The following is a 26,437-nucleotide window of genomic DNA, read 5'->3' as shown; positions in this document are numbered from 1 at the left end:
TTAAAATCCATTTCTAGTATGTGAAAGCCTTAAATTTATCAACTTTATTTGCATTTTTCTACTTTCTTCTAAATAAACATTGACTTATATTTTTATTCTATTGCAAACATACATATTGTCTATTAAACAAAATCATCAAGTCCAAATAACTTTAAATACACTTGAGTTTCACAATTATTAACCTCCTATTTGAGGAGAAAATATAATGGGGCTATTGTCACAATTCTTTATTTTGGAATTGAATTTTAAAGTCATAGCATTGGTCTTTAAAGCAGAAACCTATTCAGGAAGAACACATTTATGACTACACATTCTGAAAAACTGAATTTCTAATATAATTAAAGTTTAACAATGTATCAATAAGATCCGGTTGTACGGAACATATTTTTGTGCTCTGAACGCACTTCTTCTACATATCCATTTGTTTCCCACCACTCCTCTGTTCGAACATTTAAAAACTAAAACATCAAACTTCTTTTACTTTTAAATGATCCTCAGTTCTTTTGCATTTGAGAGATTTGAAAAAAATTACAAAATGCAAGAGGAAACGACCTTGTAGTACTGGGGATGTGCACTTATTCAACTAGTTTTCAGTTGGATGCATAAACTCTCTCCAAGAATAAAGGTAATGAAATGGGCGAGGTTATCATATGGTAAGGCATAAAAACTCATATGGGGAACTGTGGGAACACTGGAGTCTTGATAATCGGCAGTAACCTTTCTGTGCTCAATGAAAGTCAATTAGAAATCTTAGTTTCATTCATCGTGACCTCTCAAATACAGAGAATTCCAAGTAAAGACTGAAGAATAGTTTTCAGTAGAAGATTTACTTTGTCTGAATGAATCAAGATAATGAAATTCTGATCCACAAAAATTAGAAGTTTGCATGTTTGTTTTGCTTTTTTTTCCCTCACTGCTAGGGAAATCTTACTTTTGTTACAGTGTATCCTCTAATCCCACCCTCTCAGCACCTGACCAGATTACAGAATTGCTGTAATCAAAAAGCCTGACTTGAATGCCATTTACTTAAATGCTGGACTCGATGATCCTTGTGGGTCCCTTCCAAGTGTGAGGAAATCTGTGAATCACCATAACTGTGCATTTTGCAAAGTAATTTATGTCTTGAAATGTCCTGTGATTTTACTTCCCACAACATAAAACAGCCACAAAATTGGAGGGTAGGGAATATATGGGAATCTCTTTCTGGGTACTGACTGTAAAGCAGACAGATAAAACCCAGAAAAACTAAAAAAAAAGTTTAATATTTCCCCTGAGAATGTTTCCATCACTTAGATTGAATATTCAAACTAAGATGCACTCTTCACATTCTTTTATAGTTTTGCTACTGACATTGATATGAAACATTAACACTTAAAAAATGGAGCGCAACCCTCTTCTCAACAAATAGTCCATATGTGGACTTTCTCAAACCTTTTTGAATCTGGCTTTAGATCTGTGAGATACTATCTCCTAATGGTGAATGACCTGAGATATGTTTACATGACTATGCAGTTAATCTTTTGATGCGCTTCTCTTAAAACAGAAACACTGAGTGTGACCTTGACACACTAGTATGCAATTTAACATTCTGTGTGTGTGTAGTATCAAAGCCAATTTAAGACGTTCTTACAGTTCACTCTACTCAGCTGCTGGTGCCTGCCTTCATGCTATACACTTAATTGTGTAATGACACTTGTGGATAATGGTGCTAGTGAATGAAGTGTGTATAGGGCATCCAGTTTTAAAATTCAAATAACTCCTGTGATCTGTTTGGCCTCAGTAACAGTTTCATTGACATAAACTGAGAAGCGTTAACACTGCAATACATGAAGGGGAATAGGAGCTTGAGATGGGGATCAGATTTTAAACTTGCTCTTACCCTGGAGAATATCTAACGTTAAGTGACATCCCTAATGCATTAAGCCCATTCAGATAGTAACACTTGAGACCAATTATGAGCTGGGAACTGAAAGCTGTGAAACAGCATTTCATTAAATTATTTCTAGGCTATAACTAACTGTGTAAGTGCAGCTCTAACCTGCCTCTCACCTACATAATTGCAGACTGGATCTCTGATCTGCTCACTTCATATCAGTACTATAAAAAGTCAATCCAAGTGCTAGTGCAGATTACCTTCCACAGGATCCCTGACTGCACAGCAGACTATGGCTGCCTCACACTGCTGCTGTGGCTGAAGCATGAAAACTCATGTGAGGGTGGCTCACACTGCTCTGTGCCAATTGCAAAGGCATGTTCTTGAAACTGTTTAGAATTAATCTTTCAGATCATTAACTGCCTTTGACACACATAGCTGATATCTAGGTATACCAGTCCAGGGATTACATAATCAGCGCTCTAGTGATAACCAGGTCCCTCAGAGGCCTTCAAATACAGTTTCGGGTAATCTTATCTCTAAGAATTACAATTACTCTGCAGGATTTTGTCCCCTTTGAGAGTTTACTTTCAGGGGCACAGGAAGATGTGATCAAAGGGGCCAGGATGGAGGAGGTAGCGACAGCTGACCTTGGTGTAGTTCACTTCCTTGGTTCCAGGCTTTGGAATCACACTGCATCCCTCCGTTTTTGCTTCCCAAAACCCGTATCACTGGTATCCACAGGTGTCATCTTCAGCTAGAGCCTGGCCAAAAGACTATCACCTTCTTTGAAACTTGAAATTAGAGCACTGACATGGTGAACTAGGCTATAAAAATTTAGGGATTTATGGGATGATCAAAAATTATCATATTGTTAGCATTTGGAATCCTCAAACGTGCTCTGAAAAGTCTATTTAGGGGGCAACTAATTCAGCATTCCTGACTGAGTAGGAGAATGCTCCTTACCTCTACTTTATCAGGCTTCTGATACATTAACACTTAAACTAATAAACTCAGACATTTTTAATTTAAATCAATGTAATTACTGATGTGTAAAATTAATATATCCTTAAGCGTGTGTGATTGAACTCTAATAATTCAACTGAATTTTTAGAATGTTTCCTGTCTACAGAAATCAAAAGGTTTCTTTGAAGGAAATCTTATAAAGAGGCTTGAGAGCCTCTACTACTAAGTCTTCAAAAAGCAAATCATACATTAGAAAATGGAATACTGCTTCTAACTTAAATTACTGGCCACTGGCTTGCCTGTATAATCATTCATAGATTAAAAACTGTTAGCACTTTAAAGTTTTAATACAAGATATGGCAACTCACATCTCCATACAAATCACACAAAACCATGCACTGAACATAGCTACCTTTTTTTGATTATTTCAAATGAAACTATTCTATAGAACTCTTTTTTTTTTACTCTAGAATTTATAGGTACAAGGATACAGGATGTTCAACTGTGAGGAATAAAAAATATAACATTTTCCGTTTTTTCCCTCATGTACAAACTTTTAAAATTGATTTTTAAACATTTCACAGACCAGAATCAAGAAAGAGAGGAAAAAAAGAAAAACAATAAAACCCTTACCTTTCTCCTTGTTTCCCACCACTTTTAGGATTGACAAAAACTAAAAGTGGATGAGTGCCTGGAACTGGAGTGATCTAAAAGAAGGGAATAACACAGCCACTCATTAATGCTGTGTGTTGCATTCATTTTTTCCTATAGTAGACAGAAAACAAAAAGCTTAATGCAAACTCTATGTTATGCTATGTAATCCAGCTGGAAGCATAATTTGCAATAATCCTCACTTCATTAATTTGCCAGAAATTGCAAATGACTTTTCTTTTAAGGCTGTCTGTTTTACAGCTGTGATGCCATTTTAACCAATAATGCCACTGAAATATTGAGATATATACATATATAACCTATCTCTCTATATATAGCTACATATGTGTATGCATATATATATATATGTATATATGTATTTATATCTCCACCAGTAGAGAAGGAAACTTTAAATGCAAATAATGCATTAATTACTCTGACAGTAATTTCCTTTAAAAAAGGAAAAGAAAAAAGCTTAAAGGAAACTGGATTTCAGAGTGAAAAATTACACTATATTATATAATATGAAGGTCAACCCTATATGGAACACTGAACTTAACAGATTTTTTTTTTTAAATTGTGGCAATGAATACCTGTAATATTTGATATAATATGAAATCACACACACTTCAAAATGCTGCAACCATAACATTAAGGAATTCTTTTAAACACCAGAGAAAGTTGAAAAACTTAAGAGGGTAGAGGAGAAACCATAAGGAAGAAAGGCAAGTCTGAGGAAAAGAATGTTGAAAAGAAGGATTATTCTACCATTTTTTTTTAATTCTTCATAGCCTTCTACCATTTTTTTAAAATTCTTTTGTGTAAGGAAAAATTACATCAGACAATCTCTAATATATGGCTCTTTAAACCATAAAACTAGACTATTCATATTTGGAAGTATCTCTTTAAGACATATATCAATTCCAAAATGTTTGAAAGTATATTAAGAATTCCAAGTCAGCATCTCCAAAGTCATACACTAACAACTTCAGAGATGAAGCCTGGACCATCTGCGTTTCGAAATGATACACTGAAAGGCCTTGCTCAAAATCCTTATTCATAATTCCTGAAATAACAAAATTTGAAGATTTCATAAAGTATAATTTAAGGCAGAACCTGAGAAATATCATAGCTAAAGAGTTTTACAGGCATACTATAGATTCATGCATATAATTCTACAGGCATCTAAAAGCACTTTGCTTTTAGTAAGAAATGTTAAGCACTAGTGTGTCAACTCTATCCATGATTTCACAAAAAAACAGAAGAATCAAGTCTGTTCCAATACATCCAAATAATAATGGAAAAGTCCACAAATTCAGTGGTATTAAGGTTAGCATAAAACCAACTCAGTATCACTTGGCACAGTAAAGCCCTGTATGTTGAAACATACATCAAATTGCAGAATACAGTGAAGTTTGTCACATATTTAATTTTTACCTACTGTTTTAATCAATTTTAGTTGTTTAGCCAATTCCCATGGTGTTTATTCCTGTGAACTAAGTGTAAACCAATGGTGCTCATTGTGACAGAGATGGAATACCTACTGAAATCCCTTAGGACGCAGGTTAATTAATGGGACTCATCCTAAGGTTATACATGATCTATTACTTCCTCTAATTAGAAATAATAATCCTGATCATTATGCTGGTTAGCTAGAAAGAAGCAAGATGAATGTGCTTAACTATGATTAATTGTCTTTAAGTCATGCAGACCTCCACTGCCACTAAGTTATCTGCTCACTCTGTCTGATGGAAGGAAGGTTTGGCCTTGATCTTTTTCTCAGCAAAAGCTAAGTGATGGACTTTTCTATTTCAAATCTTTTATTTCAAGACTCAATGAGATTATTTCAAGTAGAAGGGTTTGGATCGTCAAAAAAAAAAAATCTAATAAGTAGTCCGTATCCCACTCAGTTCCAAAATAAATTTTAATTAAATTTTTACAGCTTTTCCACATTACTTTTCCAAATAACATACGGTATTTTTATATAATGAAATGTAACTAAAGATTTAGACTAAATTAGTGAACATTTTCAAGCCCTAATCTAGCACGATTTAAAGGCAATCTTTGCAATGTTATAGGACAAGTGGCTTAAAGAAAAAAAAAAAAACCCAAAAAACAAGGTGGTGGAGCACTTATATACAGTTTCTCCCATATTGAAAACAGAGGTCTAACAGCAGTTGCATGAAGATCCTTGCTTTTTTACCTTGGAACCTAAATCATAAACAAACTCAATTAAAATACTGATTACGTTTTCTGAAATAAAACCCTTGCTTACTGAAGATCTTGTTAAAATGAGACCATGCCAGCAGAATCAGAGTATTAGAAACAGAGTAGCATGCCAGATATGGGAGAATTAGAGTAGTATACTTTGATCAGATACAGAATGTTTTCTCCAGATCATCTCTGGGCAAAATACTAACATTAATTACCAGTTATATTTATAGCATCTTACATCTTTTTGAGAATAGTTGAAAAATTACACAATCCATGAGGAAAAAAAGCCTTAATATTCTCATTGATCCCATCCTTTCAGTAGGATAGCCTTCAAGGTCCACTCAGCCTTCACAGCAATTACATTCACAACAGGTTATCATTTTTAACGCCAGTCAAAAATTAAACATTTGATGCTGAGATGGATTCCTGCTACTCAAAACCAATTTAATCCATCCATGAAAGAGAAGATCACAGTATAATCAGCAAATTAGGGCCATAACTGCAGAATTATTTCTAATGTTATCACCACGATTACCAGTACCGTGTTATGCACATTACATTACAAATGTGCCATTACAGAACATCAAGAACTTCAAAAAATACCTCAAATATATTCAATAATAATTCTACCATCTTTGTCCCCACTCTCCTTTTCTCCATCTCGAGTAGTACTAAAGAAAAGCAAGGATGAAACCCAGGCCTTTGATTCATCTTAGAAAGAGAAGCCAGAACACAAGTTTTGTTTCACACTAAAAAGTTTAGAGTAAATCTTATGACCTGAAAGCAGAACATACAATAATTTGAAGTTTTGTGCTGAAGAGTCAATGGTGCTAAAAACTGCTGTTTTGAGTAGATCAAGTATTACATCTTAAGCATGGTAACACCTGAGTGGGAAATAGAGACAAAAAAATAGCTGAAAATAAACTACGAGCATAAGTAATCTAATGCTTGGAGTAAACACAAAATTCATAATGATACATGGTGCTGCAACCAAAATGAGATGCCAAAGATGCTCCTTGATCTAGAATACTTTCGTCTCACTGGAACTGCATGAATATCACCCAGAAGTTAGAAAACACTGTGTGTTTCCTTTAGCACAAACTTATTAATCACACTGTGATTCATCAGACGGAACTTGAGCTTCCTTTCAGTTAAGACTCTAGTATTTCATGTTTTGTCACAGATGATCTGGATAGCAATGAAGCCTGTAAAAATGGTAAGCACATGAAGAGATTCCTGAAAGCAATGAATAATGATTGCTCTAATATCCAACTATACCATCAATGGAGCAGCCAGGTGACTGGATAGATTTTAGGGTTTGTTTTTCAGGTTTTTTTTTTATTTTTTCCCCTTCTTTGGGTTGTCATAACAAGAATGTTTGACTAACTTAAAAGACATAACAATGCACTAAGCCTTCCTATCCTGACACAACAAGATGAAATAATTATGAGGCATAAGGTAGGTGATATATGGTAATGGAATCTTTTTACTGAAGCCCAGTTGCAACATATCAAAAGACAGAAAGAACAGACAACTATGTATATTAAATGATTATCACATTGTTATCATGATGATAATTTAACTCCTGAGGAAATAAAGCAGCAGCATCCTTCATACAGACATTGATTTCACTCAAAATTACTCTCATCTCAAAGGAAAGAAGTCAGCAGTTCAGGCATGCTTTTAAGTCACCACCCTTAAATAACATTAGCTCATCACACACATGAACTTTTCTTTCAAGTAGAAAACCTTTCCTTTTTGTTATGAATATTGCTAGTAATGAAAACATGTTGCTTCTCACCACTGTTAATGTTCATATGCCAAATACCCTTACTTAGAAATACCTGGACACATAGCAACCTTGAACTTTACTCCATCCATTAATTAACAGGTCCAAATGAGAACAGGTAACAGTTATCAGGACAGATTTAGATTAATAATGTAAATTTACATAACATTGCATGACAGATACTAAAATAAACTAGTTCAGCTTCACCCCATGTTTTTTCAGTGTTTTAGAGTTAGTCCCCCCTCTCCCCTAATGTCTTAGGAAATTCTAACAATCACAAGAGAAGTGGATGTGGATCACAGGAGTCCTGAACCAATGGAAGAATTTACCTACTGCCTTTTTAAATACATAAAAGTGAAATATTAGAAGAGTGAATACACATTTCACTTCAAACATATCTCACACATCATATTTAAAATTATCTGCTTAATATTAAAATAACAATAATCACACCTGAAGGCCTTGTCCATCTACGGTGACAGAATTTGCTCTTTGCATTTTGTTCCGTTCTCCCAGTTTGTTCATTTGCTGGGGGCAGCTCTTTTCTTTTTTCACTGTTGCTTGTCTTTCCTTGAAAAGAGAAAATGAGGAAAGGCAACATTTTAACACATTATGTAACTCTATACAACTAAAACTGGGATTGTACCACCACAAAGTTGTTTTTTTGACTAGAAAGTAATGTCAGACTCTGTTTTAATGAAAACAAGATCTCAGTAAAGTTAATACACAATGTTTGGCTACTTCACATAGCATCTATCAGTATGCCTGGACATTCCATAATGACTAGGCAATAGATGGATGAAAAGTGTTCAGTCACAACACAAACTAATGCGATGATGTGAAAAGATAATCTGACATTACCAGGATGCCAGTCTGAAACTTGAAAGCCAATCATACAATATACTTGACTGTTTAATAAGCATATTGATAAGAGATGAGTAATTTTTCAAAATTTCATCCTGACTGCTAGCAAAGGTTGGATGCTTCAGAGTACTTTACCACTTTGGCAAAATATACCTGATCTAAATGTACTATAATCAATTAGCTGAGTAGCTTCTTATAAAACATGTATTTTGTATCAGAAGCAAACCAGAATCTACATCAGATTCTAAGTGTATCTACAACTGATACACAGCACAATGAGATGGTTTTTAGAAAAGAGGAAAAACTCAGAATTATATTGTTGCAATCGTATTTTCAACTGTTATCAGACCATTTCAGAGAACTCTGCATGGAAAAAAAAAAGTATTCTCTCTCTTTGTATCTCATTCATTCTATTTATAAACTGCAGCCAGCATGTCCTTCTAGGTTGTCCAAAAAATGCACCATAAATTAAGACAGCAGATGTTTATCAAACAGAATCAGTGTCTCCCATCCCAGTTGCACCCCAGCCGCTTTCCTCACTTCACAAATGCAAGGAGCCTTTAAACTAGTCAAGGGAATGGGCTGGTACAAAGCTGCTTCCCTAGAAAAGGAGCATGAAGGACATTGTCACACCCACTGCAACTGCATTCAGTAACAAATTCGTTAATTGTTACCATTTACATTCCATACCAGGCCAAACTCATCTCTGTGCTACCTCCCATAAAGCCTTAGGGACCATAGTAGCAATTAATCCATGAAACTCTTTCAGGAGCAGTTTTTACTGGTAAGAAGCACTGACACAGATTCTGTCAGGAAGGGAGTAACTCCCAGCTTAATACAGTGCCTTCTAACACAAGTGTGGACCTTGACTGTTTTTATACCATCTTTCAGTTAACTGCGACTGACAGAGTCTCAGTCTAGATCTGATGCAAAGAGTGGTCCAGGTCATCCTAGGCTGTCCTGGGTAGCCAAGTGCTTGGGGGAACTGTGACAATCTGACCACATTTTGTATAAACGGATGGACAAACTTATGCCACTGGAAAAAAACAACAAGGGAGTTTACACAACTGTCTGTATGCAGTGAGATTCCTAAGAGGTTAATTAACAGAGCTCCTGGATGCTGTGAGTAACTTGGTTGGTGCAAGATGAGGTCCAAGACTCTAGACTGCAATACCATTACTTTAAAGAGAAAAAACAACAGACGCAGTTAGAGCTATTCACCTCATCCTTAACCTCAGAAACAAAAACACTGCCTAAGAAATAACCAGTTCTGAACTCACTTATTTGATGACATTTTCAGAAAGTAGAACCAGGATGAGGCACCCAAAGAGAATAAAATTTCTGAACACAAAATATTTTGCACAATGGATTGGTTAGACCCAAGGACAGCAAGTAAGATACTTCCATATGAAGGAAGCTTCACATTCATTACAAATTTAAGAAGTTGCTTTGAGGTTTTAAACACCCTTGCGAAAAATTACCCTTTAAGGTCACTTCCTTTTATAAAAAGAAAGCATACCCTATTAAATAGGATTTTACATTGTGGCCAAATCAGGCTCATGAATACTGCAACATCTTAAAAAATCAAATCAGATGTCAGTAAAGCAGAGAAAAAAACTAGTAAAAAAATTTGATTTCTAGCAAAAATCAGAGATGAAGAGCAAATTTAAAAAGGTCTAGGAAAATCTCAAGCTAAAGGACATTTGTGATAATTCAAAGAAAAAATCAGCAGAAAGTAACAGACTCAGCACACTGAGTCTGCGCATTTAGAGAGGTTAAAAAAAAAAGTTCAAAAGAGGCCTACTTATAAAGTGTGGCACTCAAAATCTTCTTGCATGTATCATGCTACTATTTAGAGGAAAAGTATTTATATACTGCTGAAACCCATGCCCAAACCCACTGTTATTAATGACTCAAAATGCAGTAATAACTTCCCAGAGCAAAGTTTTGGATATTGGGGTGACAGAAATAGCAGCATGAGACAAATAGCAGTAAATACCCTCCATTGTCCTTAGTGCTATGACTGCTGCATTACCATTCCTTCTCCAGTTTACATTTCCCATCCTATATGCAAAACCATGGCTTGATTCACAAAGACAACACGAGATTAGGTCACATACATCAGGTAACATAAAGGAAAAGGAATATTCATGATACAGAATTGTCTAGAGTGTTAATAATATGATCAAAGATGGATACCTGACCTCATTAACATTGAAACTCTGCTTTCTTCACCGATGATTTTTGAAGGAAGTATAAATAAAGTATTTAATATCACCCATCTTATATGAGTATGATACCACAATGCATGTCACCATGTCTATTAACAGTGCCCTCAAAAACATCCCTGAAGAAGCTGACAAGAGATTCTAGATTACCTAGAGTTTTATATCCTATAATTTTTAGGTATGTGTCACACTAGTGAGGATTTGACTTAGTTTGTATGACATGATGTGATGAATTGTATCATAATTCTAATGAATAAATCTGTTAATGGAAGACAAAAATATTTACCACTTCATTTTTTTTTTTAATATTCTTGTGCAGACCCTTTCTTTTATATATGAAATACCAGTTGTGCCTGACCTAGAGTATCTTTGTTGTGGGAACAAAAACATTTCTCAGATATCAGAGTGTCAAAAAAAAATTAATTTTTAAAGTAGATAAAAACAGATGAAGATAAGAATGGATAACAGCCTAAGAATTCTAATAATGTTAAGAAAAATTTGACATGCATTAAAAAAATGTTTTTATAAAATGCAAAGATTTTTCAATTTAAGAAATATTTCTATAATGGTTGTGCTGTTTTTAATATCTTGCTAAATAAAGCATACAAAATGATCAATGTATCTGTGAACCATTTTGTTTAGTGAACATGCATGAGGTTGACAGAGATACTGAATACAGCAATTCAGATGCTATTGTACATTTTGATGGCTCAAAGAATTAAGTTTTTTGTTCTTTTGGTATGTGCCAGAACACATACCTTCCAAAATAGTACTTACCACAACAAAAACCTTTTCCACCCCTTTTTGCACTTCTCATATCATTTTCCCCCTTGAATTCCCACTTTGAAGTAGATATTCATTAGCTGGAGCTTCTACCATTCAGGACTGCTCCAGAGCGACCACTACTCAATTGCATCTATTTCATATTCCAAATCAGAAAACAATTGACAAATGAGATAGGACTTTCCAAATATTAACCCAGAATATCATCTCTAGATTTTTGGTTCAGCCCCAAAATGCACTTCATAGCAGAAAGAATGTATATCATGAACTGTTAGTACTCGAGCGTTCACGGATGCCTCCCGCTACGCACCTCAGGGAGCAAACCTCCTAAAGTGGGAAGCGTCTGTTGGAAAAAGAGAAGGTTAGGCTGTAGCACCAAACAGCTGGGATGGCAAAGGGCATGGACAGCGTGTTCACAAGGAATGTTACCTTGCAGCAGTCATACTTAACAACAACATACATGGTACATTGTTACACTTTTGCACAAGCGTATTTTCCCGATGTTTTGGCTGTCATATTACATAATTTACACTCTGGAAAGTATGTGTGGGATCATTTTAACACCAGTTAACAATATTGGAAAACTTGAGGACTTTGTTCTTTTGAACAGCAAGAAGAAGTACTTGATACCTAGACAGCTGTTTTGGTTTTATCTCCCAAGTCTTTGAATTCTCATCCAAATTAAGGAATCTTGTTTAAAAAGTCGTCTTCTGCTACAATTAACAAGCTATATAACATTAATCCTCAAAAACTGCTTATACTCTCTCTTTATATAGAGGTAGAATCTTTTTCTTTACACAAAACGCTAACCTTTAGAAATACCATACTCTTAACCATAGGTGTTTGGGGTAAAAACAGATGAAGAGTTACTAAAGGCTTACTAAAGAGCTGCCTCTTTATAATTTAACTGCTGGCACAGAATCCAGTGCAAATACAGCAACAACTGCTTTTTCTCACCTTGCCTTTTAATCAATAACTGCAAATGTATTTTTTCTGGATTATTTCCTCCTACACAAGATTATTTAAATCAATGTATTTCATAACATGAAACAACAATTTACTTACACAATTATAGGACTGCAAAGTCCTTAATAAATGCTTAACACTTTTACACAGTTTGCCAGGTGACAGCTTAAGACTTGAGATAACTTCTGCATGATAATTACTTCTTTTAATACGTTTTCGGATGAAACATATAGGCTATTTGGGCATGGAGTGGCATAACAAGACAAGTATATTTTTATATTATTATGCATAAACTAAAATAGTTATTTAAAAAAACCTTATTCTAGAACTCCAAAACTTCATAGAAGATCAGTTGGAACGCATGGAATATCACGTAAAGATATCCTCAAATGTTTGCAAGATGAAGGCCATGGAAGTTTAAATACGCGACTTGAATACCAACTGATGCTTTGGGGTTCTTTTTAATGCACTTGAAAGAGGTTGCTCCATGATTCCTTACAACTATTTTGTTTAATGACATGACAATCTTTAAAAACATGTTAACAATCAATTATTAATAGTATTAGGTACTCCTAGACTGTAATTTTGTAAGCCTATATGGCATTTTGTAAGCAGGACCCTGCTTACAAAACTGCCATTCCATGAAATTTCTGTCCATAATTATACAATAACCAAAGAGAATTAAAGATTCAAAAATCCTGAAAACCAAAAAAAAAACAAAACGCACCACCATTACTCCAAAACCATGGCGGGGAATCTATCTGTAGTATCTATCAGATACCTCATCCAAGTAAGTGTGATTCAGATGATCTAAAATACTTTGAAAATTTATTTTATAATGTCGCCACATTTCCAGCTCTGCGTACATGCTAATCAAAAGAGCCTATATTAGAACACCACATGACGCTGTCTTGATAGCTCACAGAGCTGTAGCACAATACCCAGCTCTAAACCCCTAGGCAGAAGCTAGAAGTCATCCTGTGGACAAGATTATTAACCAATTCTCAGCAAAAATACCATTCAGTGAACTGCACATGCCCACACTCTAAAGGAAAGTTACGGCTTCTAATTAATTTGAGAGCTGTCTTGAGAAAAGCATTTGCAGCAAAGGAAAAAAAAAAAGGAAGAATCACATTATGCCATTGAGAAGCATTTTGTCACCCATAATACTGGTAGCCAAACTACATGCAAAAAACCAAGACTGGAATGGAGAATATGTGTTTAAGAATTTCTAAACTGGCTGATTGTTCCTTCCTCTGAAAAGAATCACTATTCTGAAGATTCTTCTGAAGGAATCACTATGTGATAACTTTATACTTTGTGCTCCTTTTTTAAAAAGGTAAAGAATTACACACCAAATCACAATCAAGTCTTTCTCATTTGGCACGTTGGCCTCGGTTCATTCAGTTTTCTGCAGACAACTTGCCTTACATCTTGTACCCATTCAATATATGTATCAATATACATTTGTCCAAGACTTTCAACTGCATTTGCAACTCCAACTTGGGCTACAGCAGCTGATTATATACACTGACCAAGAAAGACAAAAGTGTTTGAAAAAAATTTTGAAAATAAAATCATATTGAACTCCAGTGGGAGAGGATTTAAGGAATAAACTTAGGCAGTAGTGATGAGCTGTGGGCAGGCAACTAGATATAACTTAAAATGATTGAATGGCTGCCATTTCAGTTTATCAGCATCTTATTATTTTAACATTGAACTGTGTTTGTCGAACAGCTAATTAGTTAGGAAGATACATTTTCCTCCAGGGCAATTATTAATTTCCTTCTGACTTCAAAGAAATGAAAAAGCTCTTAGTGTAGATAAGGACACCATTATATTCCAAGTCTGATTTAGATTCTCAGAGAACTGAAGCTGCAATATGAAACAAAATTGAAAAGGAAAAAAGCAGTTTGTTTTGTTTTTCAAATCTCTTTCAGTTGCTATGTCATTACTTAATATTCAATAACCAGATCTGAATTCAACTCCCCCTCCCCAAGCAAATATATTCAAATAACTTTTTTTTTATAGTATCTTTGTTCAGAAACTCATAATAAGACTAGCACTCAACTTCAAAGGATTGAGTTGCTCATAAAATGCTTACACACTGCACTGACTTTCTGGGCTCCATGTTGAGCTTGGATTTAACTGAGCTAAAACTGATCTCTACTATTATAAAAACAGAAGAATCATTTTAGGATTAATAACTGGAAAGGGGATTAAGAAACCTCATTCTTCAACCAGGCACTGCTAATTCCCTTTTTCTCTCTCTACAACTCTGCTTTCCTATGTGAATAATGTCTACATACCCATAAGAAAACAGTATTAGTAAAACATATTACCAGACATGGAAAAAATATCTATTGAACTATGTTGCAATTATAACATAGCCAATAGCTGTTCTATCTAGTCTAAATACTGATAGTGGAAGAAAATTCTTAAACAGTATTTTCAACTTTAATTCTGTATTACTTTTTGCCAGAATGTCAATACACTTGCTATATTTTCACAGAAGTTTGAAGCTATAGATCATAATGCATATTGTTCAGTTGAATAAGGCACATTTCCTATCTCAAACATTTGTAATCTGCTGTGTATATTGTTCTACATGCCTAAATAGAACTAGCCATAAACAGAAGATTTTTGAACATTTATGGTTTTGTACAATAAAACGCTAAAGGAATAAGATATATCTGTTTCCTCCTCCAAACTATATAGCCCATCTATATTTTAAAATAAGAGGTCAAGTGAATTTGACTCACGATAAGATTTTATACTACTGTATATAAAACAGATGTTCACTATATGTATAAAAATTCTACATATTTAACATATATCCATTTATCTCTGTATATATATTCCATATTTACATAAATTGTATTTATGCTTAGAAGACTTTGTCCTGAAACATTATAACATCTTCACTAACCAAAACAAAAGTCAAATTCATCCACAAGAGAATAGAAACAAAATGTATATTGTTTCAAAATTTTATCATGATGACCCATTTTTCACAGAAGGCAAAACAGTGAAGTTGCATATCAAAACAAAAAGAAATGTAACCGGTTTTAATTTGTTTTTAAAATTTCTTACCTTCAATATTATACTAGATCCTCCACCTTTAAAAGAAACTGGTTACTGTGGGGAAAGTGATAATTGCCACATAGCAATGCTCACAATATAAGCAGGATATCTTGTGTTTTATAATTTACTCCTTAATTTTATTTTTATTCCACAATTAACAGTTTTAATTAAGATTTGAAAAAATAATGCTAGAAATAAAGTGAAAAAAATTCACTGTAAAACTCACATCTACAATAGGAGAATCAAAATCATCATGCAATATAAAATAAATACACACTATTATTTATTAAATAGCAAATTTTTATTGGTTGGTTTGTCACTACCCAGGGCTGTATCTATTTGTTTGGGAAATTGAAAATCTAATTACTTTGCTACAGACATAAATAAAAATTAGAACATCTTATATGTTTATCAGTAAATGGGGCAAAGTAAAGGAAGGCATGAAATGAAGACAAAATGTATGCTAGCATTTTCCCCTTTCTGCCTTACAAAGGGACAGGATAAGGGAAACTGTCTCGTAAGCAGAGACCAATCTTGTTTTCTTCACTACTCACTCATCTCATTCCAATACCCAGTTTTAAACCTGGTTATGATCTAATTCTGTACTCCTGGTAGGCTAGGATTCAATTGAGTTAAAGATTTTTAAACTCACTGCCAGTCAACCTTATCATGAACTTTCATTATGTGCATGTAATTAATTGGGTCCAATGAACAATATCAGTACTGAGTTATAGACTTTTCCCCCCACCATATAATTAGAATATAATTACCCACAGGATATCAGAATGATGCAAAACCTTTCCTCTAAATGTGCCCTCATTAGGAAACAAGTCTCAATGTACATTTATTCAATCAGTATGAATTAATTAAAATGTTACTGAAATAAAAGAGAGTAACATTAAAGTGTATCTGACATCTATTAAAAGACTATCACTTGAGATCTGCACACAGTTTATAACAAAACTCATTTAACTTGAACAAAAAACTTCACCATACAACAAGACTTATGTAGGGTAAACAGAAAAGTAAAAAGGACTAAAGTTGACACTACATTTTACTAAAACATATTAAAAACATTTTAAAATTGATGCAGTGAGATATGAAAAATCTTTATCAGACATTGAATCTATACAGAAATGCAATGTTTCTTTGATGTACACAGTATGAACTACATGAGTTTCCCCATTGTTTTTTTTCAACTCACAATGTAGCTTATCATATTTAACATTTGACAAGCTCTGTTTTGTGCAGTTTTGGAAATGGAAGGGCCCTTATTTAACTTAAACCAGCCACCTAACTTTCACATGATGAGCCATTTTGGTTCTCCCTCCAGCCACCAAGAGTCACTCAAGCAGAGAGATCATTTTGGTAGTACTGGTACATTACATGGTGTTATGAAATGCAATGTATGAAAAAGTCCTTTAACTGTGTAGAAACTGTTGAGGTTGGACTTCACAAGAACTGAAGAAATGAGACATGGGAAATGCTGGATGAAAAAGGCAAAAATGTCAATGTCCCTAGTTCTGCGAAAGAGAATAGATGAGAAGGGATTCACCCTGCATTCTTGAAGGAAAACTTAGAAGGCACCTTGTTCTGAGATGAATACTGCAGTTTTCTGGAATAAATCTGGACTTACAAAGTTACAGGTGGAAGGGAGGGCCAATATTTTTAGGAGATCAAAGATACAAGATTTTTCATCTTGCTATATTCCCTATATCCTATGGGAGAAGAAAATATATTTTCCTCCGACACCTCAAAATACTCAAGGATGTGCCTGGTACAGCAAGTATTATGGTTATCTGCTTTTATTTACCTTCCACATATATATAGCGCTGCAAGAATATTAATGCTCAGCTGATCACTGACGCTAATTGTGTGACCTGGGTGAAGGACCCTTCCACTGTCAGATTTGTATGTCTGAACACATAATTTTTATTAACAGACACACTTCCTGTTGCATGGTTAGACAGTTTTCACAAGAATGTATTCACTGGTTGTGCTGTCATTATTGAGAATGCTGGTCTCACATACACTGAAGTAATATGTTTCTCAAAAGGAATCCACATAACAGGAAATGGGAGAAACTAATTAAAAATTACTAACACAAATTATATCTACACTATAAACTATAAACTATAGTTTAGTTTAGACACTAAACTAACCCATCACTTTTAGAAGTTACTATATTAGCTAGGCCAGTAAGGTAGTATTTGTAACATAATTAAACTCAGGATTTTAATGCATTTTTGGAAGAAACTACTAGATGAACAAATACACTACAAAATTATAAAGTCTCCATTAATCCACAGTAAAATATAATTTCCATTCCTAACAATATAAATTGTGCTGAAATACATGTCCTGTGTTGCATTGTTAGTAACATGATTCCAAAACAGGAAAATCTATTTACTTCTGCTTATCCATTGAAAATTTGGTGATAAAACAAACCTATTCAAGGGTGATTTGACTCTAGAGTGGTTCTACATAGCCTCTAAACAACTTAACTGAACTCCAATAAAAATCTTAATTCCTCTATTCCTCTTCCTCTCCTGAAAAGAAAATGTAGTTATGCCAATAAAACTGAAGATAAAATTTCATGCTGAGGATTCACTCCATTTATATCAATGGCAAATGATAAATAACATTAAAATAAAAACAGTAGCCCAATAACAGAATCATAATTTCTAGATGCAAACTTTTAAAGTGCGACGTCGAATCCTGAAAATTATATAAGGTAATACAGAATATAAACATCCAACAAACTTAAAATAATATTTTATAACTATTAATCAGAATGTGACCAGATAATACCAAAATACAAAGCCACTTTTGTGCCTTAAAAAATACTTAAAATATTTCATAAATATTAAAAGCAGCTTTCCATTGGATTGTTTCATCAAGAGCAATGGAATAATCTCACTTTACACATATAGGGCCAAAGTCTAACATCTGTACCTTAACAGATTTATAAACAAACAGCCAAAAGGATTAATTAGAAAACAAGTAATTTACAACAGACATGAATATTATTCCTAATGATCGCCAACTGGTTTAAGACTAGGATGTATATTTTCTTTTTTTTTTGCCTCATCTCAATAATTTACACTTTCTTAAGTTCAAGCATTTCTTACACTTACTATGAAATATATTTAAAGCAGACCACTCATCTGTTCTCTTACAAATATGATGATGCTATGACTTTCATCAGCATAAAATATCCAATTTAATACGTGAATACATAAGTTAATTCTCAAGCTCTTTTTTAATGATAAAATGGTCAGCTCTTTTCTATACAACTTACACATAGCATGCATTTTTATTTTCATTGAATTGAGTTATTGTTTTTGTGGACAGAGAAATTTACTGTCCACGACAGCAGAATAAAATATACCATAATGTTGATGCATAGCTTACTGCAAGACCAGTGTCATCATTCTAGGTAACCTCCGGCTTAGATCGGAGACCTCAGCATTGCAGATATACAACATGCATCCCAAGCAAAAACTGCCCATAAGAATAACTTCATTATTCTGGGAAGTCGGATCTATAAAAGATGTAAAATGTAGAAGTGTTCTGCCTATACAGTTTCTGGTAAGTACAGTCTGAATAAGTGATAAAACCTGAGTCAGCTTCAGGTATAATAAACCCTACAGAAAGTTCATTCTCACATGAAGGAAAATGCAATATGCAGAGGCTAAAACACACTTATGCCTATAAACCCATCAGCCAGGATTTCCCATTGTGTTTAAGGTTCACACAGTCCTGTGAATTTAGCAAACACCTGACAGCCAGTCCCAGCAGCATTTTAATGCTGTATATGAGAGAGGATTACATCTGAAATTAACATACAGACAACTCACCAATACTACCGGGCAGATTGATGTAGGTGGTAAAATATGGTCCTTCAAAGATCCACAGTCACATTCAGGTTTCAGATGTGAAGCACATTTGTTATGCAACTACATGAAGATAGAAAATGAAGATTTAACTTACACATTTTGCCATTACAGCATGGGCATCCTAGAATCGGGTAAGTTTCAATAACCTAATTATTACTAAAGTGCTGGAAGGAAAACAAAACACACTGCAGTGGAAATCTCCCTAGGATGGACAAAATTAAGAGATTTATATTTATTAAAGTGAAGAATGATGGATTAAAGTATTTTTCAGTCTGGAAATTGTATGTGTGGATCAGCACACAAAAGAAGAACATTGCACAGCAGTACAGCAACAGCAGCATTCTGTTACTAGTGACCAAAATCTTCATTTCAGAAAAGAGCTTCTTGCACTGAGCCAGAAACTTCTGTTCTACTACTAGTGAGTAATTCAAGGCAGATTTTGTCACTGTTGGCGTAACTCTGCTTCCTTCCTGAAGCTGATAGCTACTACAGATTCAAATATAAGAGAAGAACACAGGAATATCCTATGTCAAGCTTCATTAAGTAAATTTTGGTCTTGGTTGAATCAGTTTTTGGGCTTCCACTGACTGCTGAGGAATTGGAATTACTCTCCTTTTTTCTAATTCACGCTTAGAATTCATCCAGTTTTCTTGAAAGCAATGACAATAGCTTTCTACTCTGAAAACATGGAAAGAATATCCTCAGGTCTGCTGACAGGAAGAGCATTGGCTGACTTCCATTTTGTTACAGAGGCTGAATAGACAAATGTGCATATAACAGGAACATAAAACGGTAACAAGTAATGATAAATGATTAAATATTTTGCATTAGCAATCAAGAGTTCTTGTTCATAATTTAGAATTTAACTCAATTCAAATGACTCTAAATATTCAGCCACGCAGTACAAAGGCACAGTTGTGTTCTTGGATCAAGCAAAGCATTCACATTTAATTGGTATACTTCGCAATATCATTAGAGATAGTCAGAATAAAATAAACTTATTATTGTAAAATTTTGTGGAAGTTTCTTTTTCTGGTCTCAATGATCCTAAAGGTCTTTTCCTAAATTATTCTGCATTTTTATCTCTGTACAGATTCAATAAAATGCATTAAGTTGTTCAGATAGCATCCATGTCCCACGGAGATGGACATTTTTGAAAAGATATGTATACTTACAATAAAGAAAAAATAATCAGGCTAATAATTATCAGGAGGTGTGAGGTAAAAATCTTATTAACAAGTGATTTATCTAGTATAACAGGCAGCATACAGCATTAGTTCAACGGGTTCCAAAGCTGTTACAAAACCTGTAGTTCAATACCTGCATCTGTAAATCATGTTTTTCCAGTGACTGACTCATTTTCCCTCAAATAGTTCAATTCATATGAACTCTATCAAAATTACAATGTAATTGTACCAATTGCTGATGTATATAGACTTTACTGGTAATATGGTCTTCATAAAATTATCTGGTACAGTTAATTTTGACATGCCATTTCTGAATTTTGAACTGAATGGGACCTAATATTAGCCTTGTCCATATTCGTTTACACTGCAAAGTTACCTTTTAAGGCAGTTACTTAGCAACAGAAAATAAAAGTCTAAAGAGTTTCGATTTACTCTGAGTATTAAAGCCTTATTGTGAGGGTATTTTGGTAGCCCTGTAATCTAAATCATTTGTCATGCTAATTCTCTGCCTCAGTGGAAAGGCTACTTGTACCATAATTAATGCACACCAGGCCATGCTACATCAAATAAAAGTATCTTCACACATTCAGTGGTAATTAGCAGCTTTGCTACTCAGTGGCGTGCTAAGTTATCTATGAAAATATAGCTTAATCTTCTTATTAGTCTCTGCTGATCTCTGACAACAGAACTGGCACATAGCAAATAACAGAAAAGGTAGAAGAAATGTAGCTTTCATGAAAATGACACTTTGACACAAAGAAATAAAATAATATGCGTGCCTCTCAAAAACCTCTGTATTTCAGCAGGTTTTAAATACATTTCCCCAAAACTCCCTTATACTAAACCTATCTCTTGTAGAACATGACCTCTCAAACCTGCAAAGGAAAAAGTGTATTTGCTGGAGTTTGAAGATGAGGGGAAAAAACTTTACACGACCATGGTTGAACACTACAAATTATATGGAAGAGAGATCATGGACGTGGCTGAGAAGTCAGTGTATCAAGCCTCCTTAGTGAGAAACACATCTAAGTTTTGGGACTTGAGTCAGTTATTTGACATCAGAAGTGACCTTATTAAGTTGTAAGGACAGATACACTTAAAATGCATGAAAGAGGCTCAGAATTATTTCTGTAATAAAGAGCATCCCCTTCGATTATAAGCTGAAAATGTGCAGTACAAAGAGTTGAAAAACACATGAACAATGTGATTATTATATAACCTCAGAATATCCATTCAAAAAACATGCATCTATTAGAAATTTAAAACATGTTTTTTCTGTAATAAAGGTGTTACTATTAGAAAATGAAGTTGTTGAAATAGAATATATCAAATGCAGAGAATTTCAAGTAAATAGGAATTTTGCAGTATTTAAAAATACTCATTCCTCACTTGTGTCTAATTCACATCTGAATCTATTAAAAAATAAAATACTATTAAATTTATTTGAAAATACAAAATCACCATTAAAAAAACCCCTTCAAATTACTGATGGAAATAAACTGAAAAATTGTAAACTTTAGTGTCAACATTTTCAATTTCAGCTGTCAAAAAACACACACCCAATTTTAATTGGAACCTTGAGAGCTTATGTAGGCATTTAAAGAAGGACACAAGCACCCACGATATTTTCACAACAATTTAGCATTTTTCTTTAGAGTGATTTAAATTATAAATAATTCTTTAGTACTTCCTCAGTGAATAGCAGTTGGTAATGAAGATCCTCTGAATCTTGATGTACAACTTCAAATACGGTCCAGATCCACATGAATTAATGTGGAAATAATTTCTACTGAGGAAAGACAGAATTTGCAACTTCCTTTGACTTTAGAAGTCAATATAAGTTACAAAATATATGTTTCTTGAATGATATACACATATTAGACAGGTGTAAACACTTCTACATCTACAGCAGAACACTCTTATTTTTCTTGGTAAACACATATAGCCATTGCCTAAGTTTAATTATCTACAAGCAAAACATTTTGGATTGGCTGTTTTACTCTTTACATAAATTATCCAAATTTTGACAGCAATCTGGACTACATATTTGCTTTCTTCTAAAATATTGTTTTTTAAGTAATCATAACAGCTTATCACTGAAAGCATCCTGGATCTATTTTCTTTGACAATGTTTCATATTTTGTATTCTTATGTTAAGAAAATATGTCATAAAACATCCAAACTTGTACGTTTAAAACAAACATTCACTAATGCCTCAGTCTCATATTATTATTTAAAGCATTGAACAAACAACTGCTGTTCCGTAACAATAATAATAATGATATCAGCAAAACCAGCAAATACACATGAAGAAGGCTGAAATCTCTCCCCTTTTAGATTTAAATCCTGCCCTGGCTAGAAACAGAAATACTGGCATTGCTCTTTCTAGCATGAAGATCTCACTTATAAGGGCAGTGTTCCCTGAATGTCATTAGTTCCAGTTACCGGTTCCTGCTGAATAAGGAGCGTACAAAAGTTGTATATATTTGAGTTGGTGCACAGATTAGTACATTATCAACTTGTCTCTGCTATTACGCCCAGATACTTGGAATCACAGTATCCTGCTAGATGTCCTCAAATTCATTTGCCTGTCAGTACATCACCAATTAGACCTAGTGTCACAGTGATCTTGATTTTGCCTGGTACTGAAAACTCTTTCGTAATCTTTCTGTAGTGTAGATTTGGAATTCTGCTCTTGAGTGACACACGTTATTTTCATGTGGATATTGTCATGAAGCAATTTGCTTCATGACATACTGAAATAAGCATTTCATAACATGAAATAAGCATATTTTCTCGCCACAATTAAGACGTCCTAAGAATACTCTGCATATACCATTCCTTAAACACACAGTAGTCATTGCTGATGACTTAAACTGAATGGCACATTCCAGATTATGAGGCTACAGAAAGACATTCAATGATTTTTATCTCTCAAACCTGTGTGAAAGGTTTTACTATAGTATACTCACTGTAATCTGACACCAAACACAGTGAAGTCCAGTCAAGCCTTGGTAACACTTAATAGTTTTGTGACACTTATCACATTTTGTTGGACAGTTTCCTTCTACCCAAAAATGGTGCATTACCTGCAAAATAAAAACGTGGATATACATAGAGTTACAAAATTAACAGGTACATGGCAAAGTTAATGTTACCCCCAACTTACATCAGTATTCTTTTTAGACTTCACATATGTTTTGATGCAAGATGCGGGAGCTCTGGAGACACAGCGTTCATGGACCGTATACTTGCAAACTGAAAAAAAGACACGTTATTAGATGTTGAGGCAATGGTGTTTCTCACTACATTTCTTTGAAACAAATAACATTACCAGCATGTCATCTCTAAATAATCAATCCAATCAGTCAATGAAAACTCAAACTAGACTGCTTTTCGCATGTAATACAAAAGGCCAATTAGAACAGGAAATATTATGCAAGTGAGAAATCCAAGAATGCACTATCATTGCATAACAGGAAATGCTTAATTAAATCAGACCTTACTAAATTTTTTCACAATAATTCCCAAATGACAAAAATATTAAAGACAAATTGGTGACTTCCAAATGGCTTGTGTCATTTGCTAGTGGGAAGAAACGTACATTTTACGAACTACAGGCGTGAGAGCTGCTGGCAAGTGCAAAAATAAAAGCCTATGAATTTACATTGCTCCTACCACTGATTTAGAAATCAGAAATGGCTGATTAGTCCATTTTTGAATAGCAGTTGTTTTCATGTATTCCACATAATCACCATAACTTTGACTCTTGTTTTACAAAATACTAACTCCTGAGAAGCTTTTTCTTTTTCCCTAAGCCCTCCAACATGTTTTAGGTAACTGCTATTGCTGACCAGGTCTGTAAAGATCATGCTAGCAGCATTTGGAAAACATACAATGCAGGGTACAATGCAAAGCTCTCCTGACTTCAATGATACAACTGTGCAAAGATGAGGAAATAATGCTACAGCTTATGCCTGCCTTGAATAGAGTCAACTATTAAAAACTGAGAATGAATTTCTCCCTGCATGGTATATGTCTCAGGCTTTTGACCTCGAGAGCAATTAAGCACAAAGTACTTCTAAACACCTTGCTTGCACCTATTACACAAACCCAGTGGGAGGCGCAGCCATTAATCAGACAAACTGCAGGGAGTAACATTGTTGATTGGACCATGGAGGGATGGTGAGGACCCCTGTGGTTCCCCCCTTTTACTTTTTTTTCCTCCCACACAATCTAAAATGCAAATAATGAAATCTATAGCAATGCTTTGAAAATATACTGGAGAAAAAGCTAAATAAGGAAATAGTGGAATAGTTTTGCAAGTAGACTCATGCCTCTTGCTGCATGAAGTAATTGAAAGGAGCATGTTCTTCAGATACTCTGAGATCACTGCTCTCACAAAATAAATGCCAAGCACAATAATAAATACATTCTCAAAAGACACATTGCAGCAGAAAAAATTTACAGATCTTGCAAGGCAGGTCTTTTTGGGACAGTGTATGTAACTGGTCTACCCATTTCTGATAACTATGGAAGGTGATCAACATTGCAAGGGATTTGCTCAATAGAACTCTCTTTCCAACATATATGGGTCTTATTTCTTCACAATAGAAGTCTGACAAAAAAGAATATTAAAGAATGCAACATTTCAAGACCTAATAGTCAAATCAGTATTTTACGTATATATTCCAGTTACTGTCATAAGCATTTATTAATATCAAGTTATGTAATTTCTAATTGTTTGAATTTTAATGAATTTATCTTTCCCATTTCATAGGATGGTGAATGAAATTGTATGATATGAAAATGCATACAAGGATTTACATCCAAATTATATTTCAGAGAGGTCTGTGGCCCCCAGAGGAGAGAAATGGTCAATTCAAAACCCGCATTCATTCAGACTAATCTCAAATAAAATCAATAGAACTGTACAGGCAGAAAGATCTTCATCACCTGTGAGGGGCTATCTTTCATACCAAAAACAGTAGAAGTCAGTTACAATAAGAAACCGATTATTTTACCAAAAACCAAAATGAAAGGTGACTTGGTATCATCATGAGAAGAACACAGTTGTGTAGGAAAGATCTCATTAATCTAATGGAGTAGAGCATAACATGAATCAATCATTGGAACCAGCTACAAGACACATTCAAATCAGAAAAAAAGTCTTAAAATAAAATGATGAATCATTGAACACACCACAAAAGAATGATGTGGATCATCCATTTCTGGAAACTTTCAAATGGAAACAAGGTATCTTTCAGCAAGCCTTGGTTTCTCAAGAGACATGTTAAGTGCTCAAACACAGATTAACAGATGATTAGAAAATACATAGATACAGCTCAAGGAAGGAACTGACAGGTAGTAACTGCATCTAATAGCCTAACGAAGGTCAAATTAGATGCAGTAGATTTTCTGCATTCCTTTTCTTAAAATCTGTAATCAGCTAACACATGGATTGAGATGACTACAAAACAAGTAACTATACAAGACTTTAGAACTGTTGCAGAAACTTGATTTCTGGAAAACTGGGATTTTCACCTTCACAATTAACAAAACAACAATTCTGTGCAAAATCTGAATCAATAAACATGGGACTTAGATGTTTGTCAAGTTGATGCCTATTGTACAAGTATTAATAAAAACAAAAGAGGAGTAACAAAAGTATAAACTTAAGCCTGATACTCTCTAATAAAAAACAAAAAAACAATAGCAGTAAAAGAAAAAGAGCAACAGAATCCAAAGGGAACTAAGAGTGATAACCCTTTGAAAGCAGGAAACTCCCTCAAATAACACATTTTAAAGTCAAATAGCCTGAAAAATTAAAAAAAGAGTCATGGGCACCCAAGCAGAGAAGTGGAGGGTGAGACACTACTGTGGTGGAAGTGGTTTTGTAAGGGGAAGCTACTAGTTCTTTGTTATACAGCAAG

At 34.2% G+C, this 26,437-nt stretch overlaps 1 protein-coding gene across 12 annotated transcripts in view; it reads right to left on the bottom strand.

Moving 5' to 3' along the window:
* Positions 1-26,437, bottom strand: part of DGKB (diacylglycerol kinase beta) — a 408,855-nt gene that overhangs the window by 208,006 nt on the left and 174,412 nt on the right. For 8 of the 12 annotated variants that reach the window (XM_066196511.1, XM_066196492.1, XM_066196536.1 and 5 more), the window contains 6 exons: positions 23,674-23,762; positions 23,477-23,593; positions 19,279-19,377; positions 11,679-11,711; positions 7,947-8,063; positions 3,473-3,546 (listed from right to left, as the gene is read on the bottom strand). In XM_066196511.1, the coding sequence (XP_066052608.1) occupies positions 3,473-3,546; positions 7,947-8,063; positions 11,679-11,711; positions 19,279-19,377; positions 23,477-23,593; positions 23,674-23,762 (529 nt within the window). The remainder of the gene's footprint in view (positions 1-3,472; positions 3,547-7,946; positions 8,064-11,678; positions 11,712-19,278; positions 19,378-23,476; positions 23,594-23,673; positions 23,763-26,437) is intronic. The other 4 variants (XM_066196528.1, XM_066196558.1, XM_066196543.1 and 1 more) reach the window with 1 other exon arrangement.

This window comes from Chamaea fasciata, unplaced genomic scaffold, assembly GCF_029207755.1.
Source record: "Chamaea fasciata isolate MVZ Bird 193981 ecotype frontalis unplaced genomic scaffold, bChaFas1.0.hap1 SCAF_1, whole genome shotgun sequence".
Lineage (NCBI taxonomy): Eukaryota > Metazoa > Chordata > Aves > Passeriformes > Sylviidae > Chamaea > Chamaea fasciata.
Note: the sequence above shows the minus strand (reverse complement) of the source record. Positions and strands in the feature narration are given on the sequence as shown.